Genomic DNA, 18,796 nt, shown 5'->3' on the forward strand with positions numbered 1-18,796 from the left:
GCTCCTACAAGCCGGAGTACAGATGAACGAACATAAAACCAACTCACGCTTCCAAAGAAATAAGGAGTAAAGCAACAGCACACCCTCACGTATTGTATGCTCTCTAGATGCACGAAAATACTCTCTCAAAATAAGTAGAATAACGATGAGTGCAGCAGCAGCCTTCGATCGATGACGTCTCTTTAAATATGAAACCCTTGCCAAGAAGTAGAGAGCCCATGAACTGTCAAACCAAACCAACGTAGGGCCCATGTAGGGTTTCCATAAGGCAGCAAGTCCTAGGGTACGAGGACACCCTAAAGAAACGGACTCTTCAAGCAAAAGCAATATCTTAAAGATAACTTTCCAAAAAACTTCAAAAACCCGCAAGGAAACAAACCAGCAGAACCTTGCAACCGAACAAGCAACTCAACAAGAGACATTCCGTGAGACTTCAGCAGAAACTCCTTTTTATCTACACAATGACAATAATACTTGAGAGTATATAAATACTCTAACACATGCTTTCTTGGAAGAGTTAGATTTGAGGATGAAAGAGGATGGATATGTTTTCGCCACAAAATCTGGTCTACATGATGTAGAGGAAGAAGAAAAGCAACATACACTCAAGTATCATAGTGAAAGGTTAGCTGTTGCTTATGGGATTATGAAGATTCAAAGTGGGAGACCTGTTCGAGTATTTAAGAACTTGCGCATCTGTGAGGACTGCCACACTGCAATCAAACACATAGCAAATATCGCGGGGAGATTGATCATCTTACGGGACGTTAAGCGTTTCCACCACTTTGAGGGAGGTGTGTGTAACTGTGGAGACTATTGGTGAATTCTCATATGTTTTTTTCCATGTATGCCATCTCTCCGCTTGGGCCCTCGGACACCGAATGCCTCAGCAGCGCTTGTGTTATCTGACAATAAAATGAACAAATATGAAGAAAGCTTTTCTGACATGAGGAATTTGTTGGGAAAATAATGAATGAATATGTTGATTCCTAAAATATTAGGGGAGGATTGTTCTTAGAAATGTGTAGAAACTTTTGTAATACTTGTATTTTTTACGATCCTTTACTTTATGAATTTGGAATTTATTATTTTAGAGTATTCCCTGTTTGAGTTGAGACTAATTCATCTGCGGATTTCAATAAGAAATTACTACTTATCATGAAAAAAAAAATTAATGAGAAATTCATTTAGCTGGATGTTTGCTTTATGTTATACTCATTATTGAAGAGGTCGTTGGTTTGATTCCCACCTAGTTTATTTGGATATATAGTCTAGTTGGCATTAGTTTAGTTATTGGATGGATTATTTGAAATTCTGTGTAAATGTATTAGTTTGGATTCATGATGTAATATGGTATGTACGTTGTTGTGGAATTGTAAAGGAGTTTTGTCCTTTTGCTTGCTGCATATGCAAATCTTCCATCAGATATAAGGAGAAACAAGGTCTTCTTATACATGATCACAAGGAAGCTCTGAAGAAAAGATCTGGATCATATCTCATCCTATGCCGTGCTGGTGGTCTCACCACAAAATTATTTTGCGTTCACCCCTTTGTTACCTAGTGTCACGAGTGGTACAGTGGAGGCACAGAGCATTGTAGAGCCAGTTCGCAATATTTTCATGACGAGTATACCCCCACACACATTGATAAATAATGCAGCAAAAGTTTGATGAATCTGCTATATGTATGTTGAGGTTGATGGTTGCATGCAGAAGAAGTTTGATGTTCAATTCCGGGAAGCTGAATGCTACAAAATCGATATGAAAAAAACATGAAGGTGCATTGTAAATCAAGAATATTAGTGGGAGTGAAGACTTCACAGTAGATTGCAGCCATCTTCAGCAAGGCCGACAAGAACAACACGGGTAAACTCAAGGCTGACGACTCGAAGGAAGTGATCAACGACATCAGTGAAAGGTAATCCATTTGATATGAGAAGATGTTCCTTGTGGTTTAGGACAATGTGGACCCCAGGGAGCTCCAACCAGGGAAATGCTGAGACAATTTGCTGCACGACGTCCTCCGGTACTCATCCGGTAGCGTCGCGCAAATTCCACAATGAGTGCTAACTGATCAATTACAAAATTCCTTTTAGGGTTTTTCTCATTCCATGCGTTTCAGACATATTGCGCTTGTCCCAGAAAATACTAATGAGCCGCCGGCGAGGCCTAGAAGCAACAATTTCATGCACTCCGACATAGTGAAATGCAATGTAGCTATCAGAAACCACATGCACAATGGGCAATGCGACGCGGCATTGCTTTTATTCAACTCCATGCCTCACAAGAGTGAGGTCACCTACAACACTATGATATCTGGTTACTTTTCCAATGGCGAACATAATCTGGCTCAGAAGATGTTCGATGAAATGCTTGAGAAGAATTTGGTCGCTCAAACTATAATGATTAAAGAAAATATTAACAAACAACAATCTCATAGCTGCACGGCGGCTGTTCGATCACCACAAGGAAACACGCGTATAACTGTTTTAAAACCTTCTTGTTGTCATCTTTGGCATGTTCTTTGATTTCTCCAACACTTATAAACTCTGACTACTTTGCTCGGTGGTATTGATTACAAGAATCTTTTAACTCCGATTGTCAATATTTCGTTCCTTGTATCTTTAATTACTTGTTTTGCGAATAAAATAATTAATTAAATAAATGATCAGCGATGATACATGATTTACTCATCTTCACTATCTCTCCCCTCGTTTACTTTATCTTTATTTATTTTTCCGCAACTCTCTCTATCTCTTTTCTCATTTACTTTATCTTTATTTACTTTACCTAAATTTTCTTAATTTGTGTGTCCCATTTTTTTGGAATGTTATAAGCGGGACGAAGGGAATACTATTTTAAATGAAATACTAATATTTAATTTAACATAATTTTTTTTGTTACCAATTAATTTAACTCATAAATAGTGACATTTTTACATAATTTAAAATTTTAAAAATAAATAAATTGGCACGCGCATGAAATATTTTGTAGCTATCTTTGTAATATTTTGTGCTTTTTTTAAAATTTTCATATTTTTTATATATAAAAAAAACAAAATAAAAATAACTATAATGTGGATAACACAATAAAACTAACTAAATCATTTTCTATTTTGAACCAAAAACTTTAAATAAATTATTTTTTTCATGTATTTGACCATTTTATTTCTGAACATATTATGTCCAATATTAGTTTTTTTATTTATTGGTTTATTTATTTATTGTTTTCCAAATTTCGACTGCTACAGCACATAGAACAGTTACTTAAAACGGCCTAGGCATTTAAAGGCTGTATTAAATGGGAGAAGAATATTAGAGAGTTGTTAAACAATAAAATACATATCCAGATCATTACATGCGCCTTACTCTAAATATTGACAAAAGGAGATTAAAACCTAAATAAAACTTGCTGATATTACAAACCATCTGAAGCCCGCCACAGTTACGGGCCGGGCCACTCGAGCTCCACCTAACTAACTAGCCAACAACAAACTATAGCCCAATTCCAAAAGCTCATTATTTTCGAAATAGTATATACTGATTTATGAGTTCAAATTTGCAAAAAATGATCAATGAATGAAGCAACCAAGAATCGGAAGAGCTAATTTGTGCGTTCAAGTCTCTTGATGTTCTGGATTTGCATACCAGGATTGAGTCCCTTGGGGCAAGCTTTAGCACAATTCAAGATTGTATGGCACCGATACAGCTTGAATTCATCATTGATCGCATCCAGCCGCTCTTTCGTGTATTCATCTCGACTGTCCATAATCCATCTGCACATATGCTAAGTTGATTTAGCTACACAATGAAACTTGTGGGAACTACACTGCGATTAGAAATATTTGCGCAGGTTTACTGGTTTATGAGACGTAAGAAGGTTTAGAGTAAGTTGAGTAACTAAACGTAGCTTATTAGGTAAGACAAGGGCAATAACAATGCACCATCCCATTCCTGAATGCTTTTCGCAACTTAAAACTATGTTCCCATCGTTTTGTGGCATTAAATGAACATAATGACTATAGTGTTTTGTGTTGAAGATTAGCACAATTATCCTAGCTCACAACATCAAAACATATTCGCAGAATTAATTAACATAGAAAGTACTATAAATTAGCTATGAGCTCACCTATCTTAGAGGATGTTTGCTAGCATAATAGATATCATGTTGGAGTTTTTTAAAAATCATTGAATTTATGAAATGATTATAATGGTATAGTTGCAGTTAAAGTACCCAGTAACATAAGGGATTCTATCAAATACTTCATCCGTCCACAAAAGAACTTTCTGGAAGGGAATGACACAGATTTCAAGAAAAATGTTATTGAGTGTATTGAGAGTGGTAAAAAGATTGTTGAGTGTATTGAGAATTGTGAAAAAGTGTTTAATTAGTATTGAAAGTGGTGAAAAGATGAAAAGTAAAGGTACGTAAATGAGATATTTATAAGTGGCGGGGTATAGTCTACAAATAGATAGGTCCGTAGGAAGTTCTTTCGTGGAAGGATGAAGTATTATTTATTAGTTGATCTAAGGATTCCATTACTTTGGGAGCAAGAGCAAACAAGACCTTTCTATGAAGGCACTTATAAATTGTTTAAAACAATTACAAGCTAACACTTCTCTTAATCACTCTGTAATCAAGTTATATGTAGCCAAAATAAGATCTTTTCAAGCATGAAGCAGGATAAGTTTTCTCAAATGCTGAAAAAAAAGATAGATAATGGTTGAAGAAACATGTAATCTCAAGAGTTCCTGACGCCTAAAACAATAGTCAAAACATTTAATAACTACATAAGCTATTTTTAACGAGCACACGCTCATTCAACAAGCTTTTAGGACATCTTTTTTTTTTTTGAACCTAAGATCTTTGGCCTTAGGCATTAATCTCTTACCGCTCGGCCAACACACACACACAACTTTTAGGACATGTTTTATTACTATTTGAGATTAACAATAAATAGAAGGGCACCAAATGTGCTAACTATGTCCTTAGCCTAAGAGACATATACACACAGCAGATTCCAATTTACAGCAGCAATTTGAAGTGAATACAATAATCAAATTAAACATGAAACATGACTTTTGTTCAATCAACAACTAATCAAATCACATATTTCACCAAAATATCGATCTAACTTTCAAACTATTATAACACAGCTAATTAAGGGATACTCAATATTCATAGTAATAATAAGGCAAGGATCTAATACTTTTCCATATTTCACATAAATCATCAAAACCTGACAACAGCAACACGAAATTAGGCAAGGATTAAAATCATCGTCGCTTTTCTTCAGTCAAAAACTAATCAAATCACATAATTCACCAAAATATCGATGCCCGTGGGCCGTGCCAATCTAGCTTTCAAACTATCGTAATAGTAATAATTATCAAAGGATCAAATACTTTTCCATATTGCGCACAAATCATCAAAATCTGATAACAGCGGCATGAAATTAGGCGAGAAGCAAGGTACCTGTTGGCATGAAGAAGCGCGGCGGGGCCCAAGTATGACTCGGGATTCCACCAGTAGCTGGGGCAGGATGTGCTACAGCAGGCACACAGGATGCACTCGTACATCCCATCGAGCTTCTTCCGCTCCTCCTTGCTCTGCAGATTCTCCTTCCCCGGATTCTCCGGCGGGCTCTTCCTCTTCAGCCACGGCTCAATCGACTTATACTGGTTGTAGAAATTGGTCATGTCGACCACCAGATCCTTAATCACGAACATGTGCGGCAGCGGCGTGACCATCGTCGGCCCGCCGGAGGCTATCTTCGTCAGGCAGGCGAGGCCGTTCCGGCCGTCGATGTTCATCGCGCATGACCCGCAGATCCCCTCGCGGCAGGAGCGGCGGAAGGTTAGGCTTGGATCCACTTCGTTCTTAATCTTAATTAGGGCGTCGAGGACCATGGGGCCGCACTCCTTGAGGTCAATTTCGTAGCTCTGGAGCTCCGGCTTCTGCGGCGTATCCGGATTCCATCGGTAGATCTGGAAGATTTTGGGGGCGGAGGTCGGCTTCGCCTGCTGATCCAGCTGCTGCGCCGCCGCCTCCGATGCGTGTTCCCTGTAATTGACAGCTCTGGCCGCCGGTGAGAGCGCCGGAATCTTTGCTATCGCTCGTCGGACTAGTCCAGTCGCCATTGATCGGAAGAGAGAATCTAGAGAGAGGGAGTGGAGAAGGAATGACGGAAATGGGTCTGGGTTCATGGGAGGATTATATAGAGGGATATGGCGGTGAGAAGGATTGGTAAAAGGGTAGTTTGGGAAGATTGGTGAATGAAAGGTTGCGACTTGCCGTGGATGGTGAGAGTGTGTGACGTGGCAGAAGATTAGAGGTGGAGATGGGAATAAAAGAGGACGTGGGTTGGTTTTGCAACGTATGAGTTTTTGTGTTGCATGGGACTCCAACGTCGCCGTTGCGTGGTGGTTACACTACATCGTATGGTCCTGCCCCTGCTCCGGCTCCATCATTCTAATTCAATTAGGACCCGATCCAAACTTTGATCCATCATTAATTTGGATCGAGTTTCTCTGGAAAATAATATGGAATCGAGTAGACTATGAGCAAATCTGAACTCGATTCAAATACTATTTAAATTCGTGCTCAAATCAGATTGAACCCAAATTCGCCGCACGTGCTATGCCAACATAGGTAGCGCATCTATCTTGTTACTAGGGTTTTCACATTTTGATTTAAACCGTAAATCAAACCAAATCGCATTTATGCGATTAATTCGATTTACGGTTTGAAAAATATGATTTGATTTATATTTTTTAAATATACATGATTTATAGTTTAGATTTGGTTTTTTAAAATTATAAATTAAAGCAAACCAAAAGCCGTAGTAGTAGTAATAATAATAATAATAATAATAATATTATTATTATTATTATTATTATTATTATACAAGCTCACATTGTTCTCGAGAAACTTATTTTATTTACATTTATTTGATGTATGTTGTTCCATACGAGTACTTTTAATTGAATATTCTTCATTCTATATTTGGGAGCAAATGATTGAAATTAACAAAGATGAACATGGGGAATTGCCCCGGTAATCACCCATATACCACCAGAAAATACAGCATCGACGGCGGCTCACAACCGATATTTCGCTCGTCGGTCTTTTGTATGTATACAGTATTGCATACGTTAGACGAACTTCTCAGTCGGTCACTCATCTTAGTTGTGCTCTAAGTCAAGCACGCTTAAGCTTGAAGTTCCTTTCGAGTGGTCAGCAGTACAGATCACTCGTATTATTGATATATCTAGTACCTATTAATTCATTTAAACTCTATTTCAATATACAATATTATATATTCATAACCATAGAATATGTCGAGATGTTGTAAATTACGGATTGGTCTCGTTTTTAATTCGTATTTTTATTTTGAAAAAATATCTATTTATTATTATTATTATTATTATTATTATTATTATTATTATTATTATTATTATTATTATTATTATTATTATTATTATTATTATCATCATCATCATCATCAATCTAGTTTATACCCCATAAGTATTTTAATTTGGTATTTGTAATGTATTTTGAACTCAATTGTATACGTTAAACTCAATTGCATACGTTGAATTCAATCTAACTCAATTGCATATGTTGCATATATAGGTAAGTGCAATGTTGTTCCCAAATATGAAATAAATAGTGTGTGTCGTCGACGGCGGCAGCCTCTGATGCTGCTCGCCGGTCTGTCTCAGGGAGGCGGCGGCGCTCATTGCCGTTTACAGAGGAGATGGGTGTGTGTGAGAGTCTTGACCTTGGCTGTTGTCGGAGAAGGAGAGAACAAGGATTTGGGGTGGCGGCTAGAATAGGCTAGATTTTCGCAGAGGGAGGCCAGAGCGCAGCGGCCCTGCCGCTGTCGCTCGGCCACGGACGGAGGGAGAGAAGAGAGGAGGCTGAGGGCGACGGGACTGAGCTGAGGCTAGGGTTCAAATTCTATATTGACTTCCGCTGTAGTAATAACTCTTATACATCTTTTATTTTCTTAACTTAAGATGACTTCATGTCGAGCTTCAATTTAAAATTTCTAGTTTTATGTTAATGAATGTCGGTTGTCAGAAACATGAAACAAAACTTGTGATCCAAAGGGGCCTAGCCCGACTTGTTAACTTATTATTCGGGTTTTAACAATGTTGTTCCTTGTTTATTTCTATGAATTAGTTGCATCTCGATTATATTTATTCATTCAAGAATTGGGGTGTGACATCTAGCCCAAAAGAAATGCTTGGCTCCTTTTCTGCATTGCGTACAGTCATGACATGCCTCAGATAAGTTCCAGCTCTGCATGAGCGAACAATCTGTTTTCTCGCTCTATTGGACATATGGCCATTCTCATCCCCAATTATCATATGTACTTGTCTCTTTTCCTCCCGTCGTGGAGTAACAGCTCTGCGACCATCCCCTTGGTTCCTCTAATTTCCCTCCACCCTGGCATTATAATTGTTATCCTACAAATGAGGAGGTGACGTTTGAATTGATCTAGCCTTCCATGTCTTATCAGTATCTCCAGCTGGTGACGAAGGTGTCCACAATATTCCTGTTGAGTATTTGATACTCAAGTTTGGTTGTTGTCATTATGTAGACAAATTTGCTACTTTATGCACTCAACGTATCTATCGGTGTTGGTACTTTGGCTTGTACACTCCAGTTCGGGTTTGACTCTATCTCTTCACAATGATGTATATCTGGTGAGCTTTTGATATACATGGTTCTTGAGTCCTTTACACGCGTCTCCTTGGTAAATTGAAGGAAATGAGTTATCAAGAAGAGTCCTTGGCTCACATAATCTCTTCTAGGGTTTCTGTCGCCATATCTATATAAGACGAAGAAATCTTTCGTTGAAGGTTGCTGCTGTTGCATTTTTTTTACTCTTCTTCAGTTCATAAAGAGTGTTTCTTGTGAGTGCTGAGTTCATTCTTTACGTGAGTGAACGAACTAGTGTGTGTTGCTTTATGCGTTTGTAAGCAAGGTTGGGAGAGTTGGTTTTTCTTGTTTTCCCTTTACCAGCCTGTTGGTAAAGGTTATTTTCGTGGGTGTTGATGGTGAGTGAGGTTCATTCACGCTTAGAGAGTTGATTGTTGTTCTTCTCTCAATTATTCATCGTTGTGAGGGTTTAGGAAGTTGTAGAGGCGAGAAAGCTTGAGAGTTTGTCGTGTAAGTCCTTTGTATAACTTATCTTCACTAGTGAATAATTTACCTTGGACGTGGCCCCCCAGACGTAGGTTGTTTAACCGAACTAGGTGAACAACTCTTGTGTTCAGTGTTGATACTTTCAACAATACTTTTACTGTTTCATTGTGTTGCACGTTTCCTGTTTCTTTGTGTGTGTGAGGTATGATTTATGCCTAATTGTTCTAATTTTAGGGGCTTTCATGAGCTTTATTTTAAGATAATCTTCTGGAAATTGGTGCATTTTATGGTGTATTTTATGCTTTGCAGGAGATTTAGGATTTCGAGATAAAGAGTGCAAATGTTGGAGAAATTTGGGCTAAGAATTACGTTTTTGTGCATACTCTGGCGCGTCAGAGAAGCGAAGCCCCGCGTTGCAGAGAAATCCAATCGCCAGAAGAATCACTTCGCTGCTGAATCGAAAACGCCAGAGGAATCGAAAATGCCAGAGGAATCGAAAGTGCCAGAGGAATCGAAAGTGCAGAGAAATTGAAGCCAGAGCGGAAGCCGTCTCTCTGGCGAGAGCCGCGATTTCCGCCATAGTGGAGATTATTTCCAGAGCGCGCGTCAGAGCTGGACTTACCTTCCTTTGCACGATTCTATTCCTTTTAGAGTCTGGCTTTGCATGGAAACTTCCATGGTGATCTAGAGGGATTTGAAGTCTATAAATAGGGCCATACTTTTCATTGTAAAATAATCATACTTTGCCCTAGTTTTAGACGCCATCTTGGAGATCTGTTGGCATCCGAAGCTTAGGATTTACTTGCTTTCTTAGTGCTTTCATAGTTTCGAGTTTTCATTGTTCTAGTTGGTTTCAATTTAGTTTTGTTTAGTTTTAATTCTTGGATTGTGATTGCGTGACACAATTACAAGTTCAAGACGTTTACGGTATTTCGTATTTCAATTCAATTTATTTTGTTTAATCATGTTTACGTTTTTCATTCATGTTTATGCTTTCTTTTTAATTATGCAATTTAAATTATGCACTTTAGTTTCACGCCTAGATTAGTTGGTTTTTAATTTACAAGTATTTAATTTCTTAAGTTAGGTTTAATTTAAGTTCTTTAAAATCTTGCCTAGGGTTTAATAGTTTAATTCGCCTAGTTTAATTTTAAGTTCGGTTTTTACTTAAGTTTTTAATTCTAAGTTTTAGTTTAATAATCAATCTCTTTACTGCTTTCTTTACTGTTTTTCCTGCTATACTACTAAAAGCCCTTAAAGACTTTCCTTGAGAGATGACACTGGGTCAACTTACCATCACTAGGATGTCCTTGTTCTATTGCAAGTCAACTTAGAGGTGTTTCTAGTTGAGTCAAGGTATATGCAATTGGATAGGTAATCTTTTCAATTCCGTAGGGTGCCCATAATGATTATGATATTGGTAGAGCAAACCATTAGGGCCGGGCTTGGGAGCCCCGACTGTAAAGTCCTTTGGAGCTCTGAACCAAGTCTCATTCTTGATCAAGTGAAAGATTTCTTCCTGGGGTTTGTTGAACGGGGTTTGATTAGTGAGTCTATTCACGCTGTGCACTACGCTGGGCCCTTGTTCATTTCGAGCGGGCTGGTACGCTGGTTGTGTATCTCCTTGCATCACTCTGGGGGGCAGTCCCCTATACGGCGCCCTTCCCTGGTAGCGAGTGTCTGTTTGTGCAGGTCTGCCATCTACTTTCTTTGGTTTGTTATTGTCATACTCCGTTTTTCGAGCAGCTCTGGCTTCTTTCAGTTGTAAAATTCCTCGGGCTCAGAGGCTTCTGCTGTGCGGACTTTTCACAAAGGATATCTTTCAGAGTCTTCTTCGCTCTTTCGGTTCCACGGCTGGAATCACCATTGTTGTCGGATCCGCTTTATACATATTTTACTCCTCATCAATTACAAATTATGAAGAATGTTAAAGTATTATGTTGTAAACCTTGTTGAGACAGCAAGATTAGGTACGTTTTAGTTAGTTTGTTTAGAGAAGTTTCCTTTAGCTTCTCAGTTAGTTAGCCCTTATATAAATAAGTAAAATGTGCAGCTGTAAATTCATTCAATTCAATCTAATACAAAATTCTTCTCTCACTTTCCTTTTTCTCTTCTTCACACTTCTCATACCTCTTTCTACTTTACATTCAATATGGTATCATACGCCACAAAATAGTCTAGATACATTCCTCTCAGTCTAGATACTTTGCTTCTCGACCCTGCTTCTGCAACTCTCTCTGCTCATCTTCTTCCATAGATCCTAGCTTCCATGGCTACTCACTCTCCTCCTGCAAATCTTCCGCATTTTCCACAAATACTCAAACTCGATTGCACCAATTACGCTTTCTGGAGAGCTCAGGCTCTCTCTGCTATTCGCGCTCATGGATTCCATGAGTTCATTGATCCTATGGCACAGGCATCACTGCTACTTCCATCATCCTCTACTTCTCCACCGAATTCTGCGTGGCTCCGCCGTGATCAGTATTTACTCAGCTGGATGTTATCGTCGGTTACTGAATCCATGCTAGGTCACGTCGTTCGCTGCACTTCATCTCGCGAGTTCTGGTCAGTTCTTGAGAGGCTCTTCATGTCCCAATCAAAAGCAAGAATTATGCAATTGCGTCTTCTCCTACAAACTACAAAGAAGGGCGCTATGAGTGTTGAGGAATTCTTCCTTAAAATGCACAGTTATGCCGATCAACTCTCTGCCGTTGGCCAAATCATCAATGATGATGAACTCATCATGTATATCCTTTCTGGCTTTGGACCAGAATATGAAGCCTTGGTTGTTAACATCATGCATCGAAGTGACAATCAAAACCTGCAGGAAATTCAGTATTCATTTCAGGCTTACGAATTGCGTCTCCAACAACAAAATGTCTCCTCTGGATTTGAGTTAGCTGCTCATGTTGCTTATCGCAGTCAAGGTAGAGGTACTCCTTCATTTCGTGGAGGTTTCAACCGCTCTATGCCTTCCAACAAAAGCATAGTCTGCCAGCTCTGTGGCAGATCTGGCCATGTGGCCATCAAGTGCTTCAAGAGATTCGACATCAATTTTACAGATAACACTGCTCCTCAGGCCTTTCTCTCTGATGTGCAACAATCTCACTCTCTGAATTATGCTAATCTTGTTGCTTCTCAGGATACATCCACTATGGATCCCTCTTGGTATGTGGACAGTGGTGCTACAGCTCACATCACTAATGACATGCAGAATCTAGCTATCAACAATGACTACTGTGGTAATGAAGGCCTCATGGTTGGAAATGGTAACACTTTACTGATGTGTGTATTTTAGCTACTTAGTTTGGTGTGTGTTTCGCCATGATTTTATATGATTTTACATGATTTGTGAAATTTTGGCGCATGAATTAGATGGATTGGAGATGGATGCTCGTGGATGGAAGAAGTTAGGGGAAGTCGAGTATTTGTTGAAGATGGCGTGTTTTTGAAGAGGAATTAAAGATTGGGCTTAGAATTAATTATTCTAGATTTAATGAAGCCTTAAACTTTTAAAAATAATAATTTATTTTGGGCTTAAGTTTTGATAGGGCCGAAAACAACCCAATTTTGTGGGCTAAGGGTCGGCCACAATAAGGGATTAATTCCCTAATTTTGTTTCCATAGCTTAGCCGCCTCTATATATGAGGATTAGTAATTAGGTTTGTTTTGGGTTTTTCTTTACTTTAGCACTAGGCATTTTTTTAATTCCAAGACAGCCGCCACTTTGGAAGATAATTAGGAGAATTGTTTGACTTTTAAATACTTTTGAATTCATAGGCATTAGACGGTAGTTTTATTATTGCTTAGTTTGATTATTATTTTGTTACTTTTGTGGAGAATTGAAGTTGGTGACTATTGATTACACGTTCAAGGCAGACGAGAGTTTTTATTTGATCTTCAAGTGGTGAATTTATTTTATTCGCAATTCAATTTATTTTATTGTTCTATGTTCCTCATTATTTATTTTATTGTGTTTAGTTTGATTATGAGTAGCTAAATTTTCTTAATTCGGCGAAAATAATGAAACACTAATTTATCAATCTGTGAGACCTAATTGGTTTTAAAATTGGTTCCTATTGATTTCGATTAATTCCTTGTGTTTAAAGATAATTCTGATTTTATTTAAGCCTGGTCAACTTAGGTTTAATTGGATTACAGTCAATTAGCACCTCCAATCCGTAATTGTTGGAATAGGGCAGATTAGTGATAAAGCTATCGTGTTCGTAGTAGGAATAAATTGGTGGATTAATTATTACAAGCGTATCTAGGATAATTGATCTAAACTGGGTTCCTTCTTTTTAATGCTATTAGAATATTAAATCTATGACTGGCGTATCCAGCCGTCTATCGACACAGTAAGTAGGAATTGGGGTATGTCAGTGCGTATCACGGTATCCTATAACTAGTTGGTTGATAGAGATTAATTAATCTTTGCGTCGATGATCAGAGCTTTGAATTAGTGTGGATTTATTTGAGCCGAGTTACCTTTTATTGATTAATTTCTAGAGTTATTTTATTTGATTTATTGCTTCCTTAGTTATAATTAATTTTCTCAAAGTTAAGGCGTGGTGGCTACACCAATTTTATAGATTTTAGGGAATTGAATGATTTTACCTGCTCTCTGTGGGATCGACCCTGCTTATCATCATACTAATTTGTTTTGATAATTCTGCAGGAATTATTTGGTGGAATACGACGTCCACCATTTACCCATCTCTTCTTTTGGTTCCAACTCAATACCTCTATCTGCAAATCATTCTTTGCTTCTCAATAACATCTTGTATGTCCCTCAAATCACCAAAAATCTAATCAGCATCTCTCAATTTACCAAAGATAATGTCGTTTCAATTGAGTTTACCCATAACTCTTGTTTTGTTAAGGATCTCAAGACACATCAAGTTCTGCTGATGGGAACTCTCTCCCACGGACTCTACCAGCTTGATCTGTCTTCTCTCTACAAGAAGTCTGCTCCACAATCATCAACATCTATCTCACAACCCCGTTAGTTCTTCTTCTGCTTTTACTTGTAATAAAACTCTTTGCACAGATAGTACATCCTCATCCTTCTGTGTAAAACCTTCTACTTTTGCTGGTATTTGTACATCTTTAGACACACTGCATAGATCTCTTGGTCATCCTGGACCAAATGTAATAGCTAAAGTTTGTACTCTTCTCAATATTCCATATAAATCCAATGATCTTAGTTTTTGTGAAGCCTGCAAATTAGGAAATATGCATCAAGTAGCTCATGTCTCTCAGCCTATTAAAACCAAGTCTGCATTTGATCTTATTCACTCTGATCTGTGGGGTCCTGCATCTACACTTTCCAGTGATGGTTATCAATATTATATAATATTTGTGGATGACTTTACCCGATACACATGGATTTATCCCTTAGCCTCAAAATCTCAAACCACTACAGCTGTCACAAACTTTATACAAATGATAAAATGTCAATTTTCCACTCTTATAAAGTCATTTCAGTCCGATTGGGGGGGGGGGAGAGTTTAGGCCTTTAGTACATCACCTCACTAGTCTAGGTATTCATTTTCAGCACCCATGCCCCTATGTTCATGCCCAAAATGGAAAAGTTGAACGCAAGCATCAACACGTAGTTGACATGGGCTTAACCTTGCTGAGTCAGGCTTCACTTCCTCTCACTTTTTGGTGGGATGCTTTTCAGTCTGCCACCTACCTTATTAACAGGCTTCCTACACCCTCCTTAAAAAATATCTCACCTTTCCAAGCCTTATATCATCAGTCTCCTAACTACAAATGGCTCAAGGTTTTTGGATGTGCATGTTTCCCTTATCTCAGACCATATAACCAACATAAGCTACAATTTAGATCATCCAAATGCCTTTTTCTTGGTTATAGTGAGTGTCATAAAGGGTATAAGTGCCTTAGTTCCTCTAAAAGACTATATATCACAGATACTGTTCATTTTAATGAACAAGAGTTTCCCTATCCCATCATGTTTTCCTCCTCTCCACCTCCAACAATTTCTTCCCCTGCATCCACTTCAAATTTTCTCCCTATTCTTCCTCTTCCTGATCATCCCACTATTCAACCATCATCCCCTTCCTCTCAATCACCAACCCTACCATCTCCAACACCACCATCATCTTCCCAATTTGCTGCCACACCACACTCACCACCATCTCTAACTCCCTCTCCACAGCAGCTCAGTCCACCACCATATCCACCAACCCTACCATCTCCAACACCACCATCATCTCCATCACCACCACCACCACCTCCTCCTCCTTCCAATACTCATTCAATGATTACCAGATCCAAACTTGGTGTTTTCAAACCTAAAAGTTTTGTTGCACAACAAGATTCTGGTCCTGTCATTTCTTCAGTAGGGTGCTTTGCTATTCAACAAAATGAAGTATATCTTGTTCAGCGTACTAATTCAGTTCCTACATCAGAGCTTCCTTCTCTCCCTAAAACAGATGCAGAAGCTCTAGCTCATCCAGGGTGGTGTGCAGCAATGGAAAAAGAAATTCAAGCTTTAAATCTCAAAGGTACTTGGATTCTCATTCCACCATCCCCTCTCTATAAGGTGATAAGCAATAAATGGGTGTTTAGGGTCAAGACTTTATCCACTCGTGAACTAGATAAACTCAAAGCCAGATTGGTAGCTCGTGGCTTTGAGCAACTTGCAGGTGTGGACTTTCTTGAAATCTTCAGTCCGGTTGTAAAATGTTCTACTATAAGGCTAATGTTTGCTCTAGCTGCTTCAAAAGGGTGGATAATCCAGCAAATTGATATTAATAACGCATTCCTCAACGGTGATATCGATGACAATATATATATGTCCCAGCCTAAGGGATTTGCAGACCCCGCTCACCCTGACTATGTGTGTAAGCTTCAAAAGTCTTTGTATGGCTTACAGCAGGCCCCTCGGGCATGGATAAGCTCAGGCATTATCTCCTTTCTATTGGCTTCAAAAGGTCTGTCTCTGACTTTTCACTTTTCTATAGAAAGGACAAAGATGCTTTATTACTCATATTGATATATGTCGATGATATTCTTATTACTGGAGATAGTCAATCTGAGATCTTGGGTGTTATTGATCAGCTTCATCAACAGTTTGCTCTTACTTCTCTTGGTGAGGTTCATTTAGGCATTGAGGTAACTAAGTCTCAATCTTCCTATGCTTTATGTCAATCCAAATATTTGAAGGAGCTGCTGGATAAGACCAACATGAGCTCCTGTCATCCTTGCTCCACGCCCATGACTCCTGCCACCAAACTATCTAAGGAAGGTGGTGAGCCTTTTTCTGATCCATCTTTATACAGGAGTACTATTGGTGCTTTGCAATATCTCACGCATACCAGACCCGACATTGCCTTCGTTGTTAATAAGTTGAGTCAGTTTCTTCACCTACCTACAACATTACATTGGGCTGCCTGAAAACGTGTCCTTCGTTATCTAAAGGGCACCACTTTCATGGCTTTACACTTTCCTTCCTCTTCTTCAACACAACTAGTTGGATTTGCTGATGCTGATTATGCCAGTTGTGTTGATGATCGGCGTTCCACTGGAGGTTATTATGTTTACTATGGTGATAACTTGATCACTTGGAGTTCCAGAAAATAGACTGTTGTGTCTCATAGCAGCACTGAATCAGAGTATAGATCTCTTGCAGCTGCTACCTCTGAATTACTATGGTTACATTCCTTATGTCAAGAGTTGCATCTTCCCGTTGCATCTCCTCACAAATTATGGTGCGATAATTCCAGTGCAGTGGCCTTGGCCTCTAATCCCGTTTTTCACGCTAGAACTAAGCATATTGAAGTTGATGTGTATTTCATAAGGGAGAAAGTTCAAGATAAGTTCGTTGAGGTTGGCCATGTTCCTACTATTGATCAAGTGGCCGATTTGTTTACCAAACCCCTTGCCGAGCCTCGTTTCTATTCTCTGCGAAGTTCACTCCATCTTGAGCCTTTTGTTGGTGCTGGTTAACACCTCTGAACGTTTTTTGGAGCATGTTAAAGTATTCTGTTGTAAACCTTGCTGAGTCAGCAAGATTAGTTACGTTTTAGTTAGTTTTTTTAGAGAAGTTTCCTTTAGCTTCTCAGTTAGTTAGCCCTTGTATAAATAAGTAAAATGTGCAGCTGTAAATTCATTCAATTCAATCTAATACAAAATTCTTCTCTCATTTTCCTTTTTCTCTTCTTCACACTTCTCATACCTCTTTCTACTTTACATTCAATAAAGAATAATAGTTTGCTTTTGCTTAGCTTTAGTTTGAATCTTGTACAAAGCTCTGATCGCTACCACTTATGCTTTTTATGTTAGCACAACTCTCCTTCGAAAATGGCGTACTTCCCTAGCAAAATGAGATTTCCACTATTACTATTCTGAACTCGGTCCTCAATTTTGGGGTGAATGACAGCCTAGCACGTATGGTATCTATTATAGATTCTCAGTTTATAATAGAACGATATATGGAAGCCCCGAAAGCCTTCGGTACTTCGGTAGGGCGAGCAGCCCTTAAACCAAAAAAAAGTGGAACTTATTTGTTTCTAAAATAAGAGATAATAATAATAATAAATCACTGGATAAATAAATAAAACAAACAAATTAATAAATAAAATTGTCGTTCGGTGATGGTCGGCGGCGGAGCATCGAGCTGAGACGAGAAAGAGAGAGAACGAGTGAGATGTGAAAGAGAGAGAGAGAGAGGACCTGGGGGCGGTGGTGGCGCGGCTGCTTGCTGCGGCGAGTGCAGATGGGGGTGGGAGGTTGCGGCGGGTGGGTGCAGAAATGGGGAAACAACCTAATTTGAATTCATTGTTACCGACGGCGGCAGCGTGCATTTTATAAGCTATTAAATTAATTTATATCATACATACAGGTGGCGATCCCGCCGTCGGGGATGAGATCCAGTTTCCCACAATTTTATGTGTGCCACTGTGTTCCATTCTTATATCTATTATTTTAAAAATATTTTTTATAAAAATAAAATTTATTATGATACTATGAATTATATTTAATTTTTATTTTAAAAAATTAAAATTTTTAAAAAGTACTCCCTCCGTCCGCCAAGATTATGTCACTTTCCTTTTATGGCAATGGTCCCACCATTTACTTTTATATTTTATCCTTACAAACACTCTTTATTTACAAAAAACCCACCTTAAATTCAATCTCAACCACACATCTCATAAAGTGGTGGGACCATTCCTCCACTACATCAAAATCATCATCAATTTTATTAAATGTCGTGCCCAAATAATTTGCCATAATCTTGGCGGACGGAGGGAGTATATACCATGACTTTGAATTTATCAACCTATTATTAACTAATAAAAGTGAAATTAAATGATAAAAAATAATTATATACCTTAGATTGATGGAATAAACCCTAGTTAATAATCACAAAATTAAACTAAAACATATAAAGTTGAAATTGAAGAAAAAATATATAAGAAAATAAATAAAATTAAAAGTGGGACATAAAGTGTGGTACACTGAATCTCATTCCCCGCCGTCGATAATGCCGCCGGAATGTTTAAAAATACGGGTCGCCTTCTCCGCCGTCAGTGAGTGACCGGTAATTACCAGCGGCGCTGCTGTCGCTGGTAATTTTGGCCGGTATTTTCGCGATTTTTTGTAGTGTTACG

At 38.5% G+C, this 18,796-nt stretch overlaps 1 protein-coding gene across 1 annotated transcript; it reads right to left on the reverse strand.

Moving 5' to 3' along the window:
- Positions 1-3,295: 3,295 nt before the first annotated feature.
- Positions 3,296-6,225, reverse strand: LOC131012853 (succinate dehydrogenase [ubiquinone] iron-sulfur subunit 2, mitochondrial-like). The gene is made up of 2 exons (XM_057940841.1): positions 5,475-6,225; positions 3,296-3,774 (listed from the first exon to the last, which is right to left on the reverse strand). Exons 1-2 carry the CDS (start codon positions 6,203-6,205, stop codon positions 3,603-3,605), a joined length of 903 nt encoding a protein of 300 aa, XP_057796824.1. The 5' UTR covers positions 6,206-6,225; the 3' UTR covers positions 3,296-3,602.
- Between the last annotated feature and the right edge of the window lie 12,571 nt (positions 6,226-18,796).

Source organism: Salvia miltiorrhiza, chromosome 2 (assembly GCF_028751815.1).
Source record: "Salvia miltiorrhiza cultivar Shanhuang (shh) chromosome 2, IMPLAD_Smil_shh, whole genome shotgun sequence".
Taxonomy (NCBI): domain Eukaryota; kingdom Viridiplantae; phylum Streptophyta; class Magnoliopsida; order Lamiales; family Lamiaceae; genus Salvia; species Salvia miltiorrhiza.

Excerpts from the sequence above, each read along its gene's own strand:
- LOC131012853 (XM_057940841.1), bottom strand. The coding sequence starts at position 6,205 with ATGAACCCAGACCCATTTCCGTCATTCCTTCTCCACTCCCTCTCTCTA. Across the intron at positions 3,775-5,474 it reads GCGCTTCTTCATGCCAACAG|ATGGATTATGGACAGTCGAG; the intron begins GTACCTTGCTTC and ends GCATATGTGCAG.